Source organism: Melanotaenia boesemani, chromosome 12, assembly GCF_017639745.1.
Source record: "Melanotaenia boesemani isolate fMelBoe1 chromosome 12, fMelBoe1.pri, whole genome shotgun sequence".
NCBI lineage: Eukaryota > Metazoa > Chordata > Actinopteri > Atheriniformes > Melanotaeniidae > Melanotaenia > Melanotaenia boesemani.
Genome location: NC_055693.1, coordinates 4,850,622 through 4,857,693, shown reverse-complemented (window position 1 = coordinate 4,857,693; position 7,072 = coordinate 4,850,622). Strand labels below are relative to the sequence as shown.

At 38.3% G+C, this 7,072-nt stretch overlaps 1 protein-coding gene across 1 annotated transcript; it reads right to left on the bottom strand.

Annotated features, from left to right (window-relative positions):
• Nucleotides 1-1,220: 1,220 nt before the first annotated feature.
• Nucleotides 1,221-6,780, bottom strand: fundc1 (FUN14 domain containing 1). The gene is made up of 5 exons (XM_042001026.1): nt 6,691-6,780; nt 6,087-6,240; nt 2,868-2,943; nt 2,621-2,749; nt 1,221-1,543 (listed from the first exon to the last, which is right to left on the bottom strand). The coding sequence occupies exons 1-5, from the start codon at nt 6,761-6,763 to the stop codon at nt 1,466-1,468; spliced, it is 510 nt and encodes a 169-aa protein (XP_041856960.1). The 5' UTR covers nt 6,764-6,780; the 3' UTR covers nt 1,221-1,465.
• Nucleotides 6,781-7,072: the final 292 nt, after the last annotated feature.

Below are 7,072 nucleotides of genomic sequence, written 5' to 3'. Positions count from 1 at the left end.
TAAACAATAAGCAAAACGCATCCAAAAGGTAAAATACTGACATAAAATCAGAACATTTTGCATGTTTTTCTATTTTTTTATACATCTACATTATTTTCCCTTATAATTATACACCACAAATATTGGTGGGAGAATGGAGATGATCTCAGCTTTGTGACATGGTGCATTATCCTGCTGGAAGTAGCATCAGCAACAACACTCAGGTAAGCTGTGCTGGTTAAACCAGGCCACGCTGGTACTACGGGCCCCAAAGTGGGCCAAGATAATACCATTACACCACCAGCAGCCTGAAGCGTTGATCCAAGGCAGGATGGATCTATGATTCCATGTTTTGATTATTTCTGAGCCTAGCATCTGAATGTGGAGCTGAAATCTGACCAGCAACGTTTCTCCATCTTCTATTGTCCAGTGTTGGCGAGTCTGTGTGAAATGTAGCCTCAGTTTCCTGTTCTGAGCTGACAGAAGACACCCGGTGTGGTCTTCTGCTTCTGTCGAGCCCCTCTGCTTCATATTGTCCAGTAGATCACACTCTTACCAGCCTGTATGGCAACAACAACTACACCACATGCAAAGTCAATTAAATCCCCTTTCCTCAACATTCTGATGCTCATTTTGAACTTCAGCAGGTGATCTCATAAAACATGCATTAATGCATTGAATTGCTGTTTTGGCTGATCAGCTATTTGTTTTAAGCAAATGAACATGTGGACCAAATAAAATACTTTCACGTTCTCTTGCATTATGACTACAGGACCTTGTATACTTTGTTTAAACCTCAAATTTAAGTAATAAATTAAGACAAGTGAATTAGACCAAAACTTTAAAAATAAGAGAATGGACTTGTTTTGTTATTTTTATTTACTTACAGAGTAGGTAAACCACAGTCTTCTGTACCACATGCATTGATTCATCGCTCAACCAAATACATAAAAAAACAAAAAACAAAAGAGATGCAGGGGAGGCAGGTATAACCCATTTAGCACCTCTGAGAAAGGCATAACAATCCAATGTCCATCAACACGTTCAAGTTACCACACTTTAGATTGATTGTAACATCTGGCATAGAAAAAATATAACACTTGCATTGACTGAGTCCTATGACGTGTGAATGGCTACCCAGGAGCACAAAACAGTGCAAGTTTTCTTATTGGAACATCTGTTTGGTAAAAATAAATAAATAGCAAAATAGCAACATTCTGGTGGCCTTTGTTTTTTCCTTCGTAAAATAATTCTGCATAATATTCATCGTCATGTTAGTATTAAGAGGGCCCTTTTGGTCTGAGATTCCAGTCTGCCTGTTATGTAGGTTGTACAGTATTACAGACTAAAAGATGTATGACTCATGTAGAACATATACATAGAAGCTAAACTGAAACTGGCTGTCAAAACAATTAAAAACCCCCTATCAATGATTTTGAGATTCTCTTAACATCAGACGTCCAGACTGTTTTTCCTTTGGCAGAATCTAAGATGCCAGGCCGAGCAGGAATCCTCCAACGAAGCCGCTTGTGACCACAATGTTTTTCTTCACAAACTCAGTGGACTGAAAAGGACAAAAAAAACATTGTACAGTTCACAAATGGTTCTTCCTCATTCAAACACACTACAGAAGACACACAGCTCTCTTTTAAGATTTTGGAAAAATTCTTCAAAGGAAGTTGGTGCAACAAAGATTCTTTAAATCAACAAAATAATGTGTCACGGGTCATGTTTATAACATGAAAAGTTAATACTTCTGGTCTCTAAGAGAGTTCAGTTTAAATCAGACCTGCTGAGACAAAGACAGGTTTATTTTCTCATGATTAATTGGTCTGAAGAATAAATTTATTGCTTTTATTTACTTGTGTCTTTAAAAATAAATGGGAGCATATCACTCCAGTTCTCAGATCTCTACACTATGGGCCAAAGATTTGGCTGGTCCAAAATATACATCTGATCTGCTACCACCATATGAGCCATTGAGACTTCTAAGACCACCTGGGTCAGGTTTTGTTTCCATCCTGAGAGTTCAACCTGAACAAGAAGAATCAGCATTTGGGTTTTATGCTTCTAACATCTGGAGCAAACTAGAAAACCTGAAGCCTGCTCCAAACTTAAGCTCTTTCAAACCTGAAAACTCTGATTTGCCGCCGTTTTTCTTTTCTATTCCTCTCTGAATATATTGTCCCTCGTGTACAACACCGTAATTGTGATATCCTGTTTTACTTGTATCACACTATTTCTGCTTCATTCATTTATTTTATTCTTTTTAGATTGTTTTAATTCTTCTATTTGAAATGTACCTTTTAATGTTTTATGTAAGCACTGAGTTGTCTTGTACATGAAATGTACATGTATGTGTTCGAGCTGAATTTTAGGAAACATGGAGAGCGGTGGAAGATCCAACGAAACTTTAGTATGAATTTGGTTTAGGTGGGAAATAAAAGGTGAGCTGAGTGGAGGTTATGCTCTCTGATTGCTAACGTCTATTTACAGGAATACTCAAAAAGCTATGAATGTATAAGCTTCAAAATTTCAAACAAGACCCATATTAAAAGTGACAAACTTTTCATTTAAATAAAAAAAAATGTTCCAAGAAGACTGACAAAAATTTATATCAGTTTTTAGAAAAAAACTTTACCTTTTCAAAAAATGTGTTCAGCTCAGGAGCTGCTTGATTTGTTCCCTTTTTTAACTGCTTCTTAGCTTTGTTGACATCCTTCTCTACCCTCTTCCAGTCCACCTGGATGTAGCCACTGTTGTTGGCTATCTGGAAAGAGAAGTGGAAAATTTTTAAAAAGTAGACGAGTGGCAGCAGATTCATTAAAATGGTTTGTAGTCTGTTGCAGTGTTTAAAAACAAGCATTTGAATTTTGATGTAGAAATACCTGCAGCAGCAGAAGACCTCCACCTACAGAGGTAGCAGCCAATTTTCCAACCTTTTGGAAGAGATAACCTGCACACCTAAAAGAAATCAGACATGGTGGAGGGGGTTAAAACGACAACAGCCTCTTCAAAATATCTAAAAACTTTATACCAAATCAAGACTTCTGAGCAGCCTTCTTAAAAAGGCCATTAGACATTTAGAACTTATCAAATGCACTAGCTTCTACCTGAGATGGCACACTTAACACTTTAATAACTTTTATAACAGTCTTAGGGAGTTCAAACAACATTTCGTTAGTTATAACAGCACCATTACAACAATGACAATGAAATGTTAAAATTTTAGTTAAAGAGAAAGAAATTCAAGGGTTTAATAATAATAATAATGTCACACTCCATTATTTCATAAGACCGTCTTTAAAGACCAACTGCAGCAACTTGTACAGTAGGCACGATGGCTGCATCACTTCGTCTGCCTCTCTTCTTACCCTGATGCTCCCATCACTCTGGAACAGGGTAAATCTGGACTCAGACCACATGACCTTCTTCCATGGCTGCAGAGTCCAGTCTTTCTGCTCCCTAGCAACCTGAAGCCTTTTTCTCCAGTTCGCCTCACTGATTAGTGGTTTTCTTATGGCTACACAGCTGTTCAGTTCCAATCCCTTGAGTTCCCTTTGCAACATTCATGTTGAAATGCTCTTACTTTAAATATTAAAACATAGACCTGAGTTCTACTGGTGTTTTTCCATCTATCTGATTTTACGAAACGTTTCAGTGATCACCGATCACCATCATTAAGGACTGTTTTCTGACCACATTTCTTAATGGAAAACAATGGTTCCCCACTATCCTTCCAGTTTTTAATGTGTTGGACACTTCTTAACCCAGTTTTAGTAGCGTCTGCATCTCCTTAGATGGCAATGATCTGACTCTTTTTAAAAAGAAATACCTTTTCCACGACCAAAGGATGGTTGTTTAAGAAATGAGAAGCTACGAGTTCAAAAACTTGTTTCCAACTAAAAGATGATCACATTGCAATAATTATCCAATAGGATGCTAAAACTTATTTGCTTAGTTAAATCTAAGTGGCCACTTTATTTATTTTTTGCCAGGCAGTGATTGTGAACTGAGCTTTGCGCCTTGAGAGTGTCAGATCTGCAGGGAATGATCTGCAGATCGAACTGGAATCAGCTCCTAAACTGGAAGCAGTTTGTTATTTAGATACTGTAAACAAAATACCAGTTTGACATTTTTTTAACCTTTTAGATAAACATGCCTGTATTAAATGATTATATTTTAGCTGTGCCCCTTCTGCTTTACCAACTTGAATGGTTAATGTGACGGGGTCCTATTGTTCGCACTTCACCATTTATGGTCTATGAAGTGCTATTGATTTATTTGTGAATGACTGCTGTAACAAAAAGGTAACGTGATACACACTTATAAACCAAACTTTTAAAAATCTAATTAGTACTGGATTAACTGTATATCTGAAAGTAGGACTAATATACCCAGCTAGGGGTCAAATTACTCTTGCATGAAAACACTTAACTGGAATCAAAACTGGCCACGCTGCACTGTGCATGCTCCACAGTTCCTGTACTGGGCTTTGACCCAGAAAAAACACAAGTCAGTACACAGAAGAGCAAAAAGCCAGTAACATCAAGGGACAGGGTGATTCTCATTTATAACAAAAGCAAGGAATAAGACTGGACATGGTAGCAGTTGACCTCATCTGTGACCTGATAGGTTAACCAGGAAAAAAATCCCAACATTAACAGGATGAATGGGAACATATCACCTCCTATCACAGTGGAATCAAACATACACTGGTTCCCTTCCCAGGCTTGGATACTGGGACAAGGACAAGGACAAGGATTTAATTGGTCTTGTTGAGCTGTTCCAGTCGCTCAGTTGAACTCCTTAGGTAAACACAACCAGGCAGCACCTACTATTAGGTTAGCACAGCAATTAATGGCCAAAAAGCTAAAAACAGAACAGCTAAACTGTTCGGTACAGTTACAAAGCAAGTCATAAAGGTACATATACACTGTGTGATTTTGAGCATTGAGACACCACAGAGAAATGGCTGTGATGCAATATCTGGCTATGGCTCCAGAAAATGATGTGAGAGATCCACGAATGGCTATTTTTCAATTCTGGTACAACAATGTAGAGCCTGGAGAAAATTCTGACAAAATACTGACGGAAACTGAAGCCCTGGCACTGCGACGGCTGCTGTGAACGATGTCAACAAACTACCCAATAAGGATGCAATATGATGAAGCGCAGATCAATGCCACACTTTTGCAACTTTGAAAAATGAAGAAGCAAAAGAAAGAATCAAAACATGCTTAATAATCTAGCTTGGGTGTCAACAAATCTACCAGAGTAGTTTCAGCAAAGGCTTTTTGTAAGCTTATAAGTTTCCAGTCTCTTATCGTGACAGTACCAAATGTGACATAGCATGACAGAGGAACACAAGGAACAGATCATTCATGTCCAACGTGATGTTGCACCCAAGTTGTTCAAGTATGTTTTGCACAACGCAACTTGTAAGACTGCTGCAGCCTCACAGCCTGCAAGAACCTTAAGGCTGGGTATGTAGTTTACATTTTTTATGAATAGAGATTGATCCAAACCCATGTGTAGCCAGGGTTTATGTGTTTTTCTGCACATGGTAAACTGCAAAGGGACCTGATGGACCTTTGCAAATATAGATGCCATATAACCAAATTGGCAAGGTGAAAACACAAAACATTAAAACGTAGTCAACAAAATGCCCACAAAGGGATGTAAAAAGCACAATGTGATGCAAAATGATGCACATAATGAACGAGACACAAATAAATCACAATTTGTATCAGCATGGATTGTTACTGTTCTGTGTCACTTTCACTTCTGTGTGGGACAAGTGGATGACATTTTACGTGTCTGTTTTCAGGGGCCCAGTGTTTCATAATTGGGCCATGATCTCAGATGTTCTGCTGCCTGGCAGCACAAGGCAGGCCTGTCCATTCATGAAGCAGGAAGCAGAAGGAATTTAAGAGAGATATGGGACAACATGAAAAAAAGGCAGACTTAACAGTTTCTATATAAGCCATTTCAGGATTTTTGTTTTGTGCTGAACACAAGATTTCCCACAGAGATAATAGAGTATAGACTTGACATGAGACCCATGAAGGCAGCATGATGCGTTAGCATGGTGAATAAATACTGACCATCCGCTCACGCCTCCTATGGCAAGCTGCGTGGCCACAGAGTATTTCTCTGCTACAGGACCAGAATTTTTTCCGAAAAGGCGATTCCACCATCGCTGACGTTTGGCGTATTCTGTCAGATCTACGACCTTGTCGTAAAGCTCCTCTTCCAGTTCTGTAACGAGCAAATATAACTGTTAGCATACAACAGCAACGAGTCGCTACACAAAGTCAAGGTTTAACCACAGTGGCAAAGTTAACAGAAATCTTTTGAACCCAATTATCCATTAATAAGTAGCAAACTGCAAACGATTAAACGACACGTTTATTTAAACAAGACGAGACTAGAGACACCTAACGAAAGTTTAGTCACCGGCTGCATTTGAAACTTAATAAAGTTGTCAGGCCGGATTAGAAGTTAGCTCCAGATAACTGAAGCTAACACCGAAAAGTTAACGCTGCGTTCAAAGACTTCGGCGTTTCTTTAGAAGCAGAATCAGAGATGTAAAGATTCAGAACTATGAGGTTAAAGTTGAAAAACACATCTAATATTCGACTCGTGTTTACCGAAGGTCGCTGACTTCTTGTTCAGATAAAAATCTACTTTATTTCTAGGCCTACTTACCCTTGTTGCTGTTCGCCATTTTGGAGTGCGCAGGTCTGTCCTCAGATGCCTGCACGTCCGCCGTCATTTGCATATTTTTTACAGTCAAAGCAAGAAAAAAGAAAAAAGTCTGTGCGTCTGACTACAAATTATAACTCTCTTAATGAATATCTAGGGATTATTTCATTTTGTTCCACTGAGAAAAAAATTCCTCTTTTTTTTTCTTTTTTTCTTTAAATACATAAAATAGCCTACAGAACTGTGCAGAAGTATGGAGTCACAGGAAACGTGCAACTATTTATTAAATGATCCAACACTACGTAAATACAGTATTTCAGTTAAGAGCAAGGTTAGTTTGAACCTGAAAGTGAATACTTGGTCAAAGCAGCTTTATTATTCAACA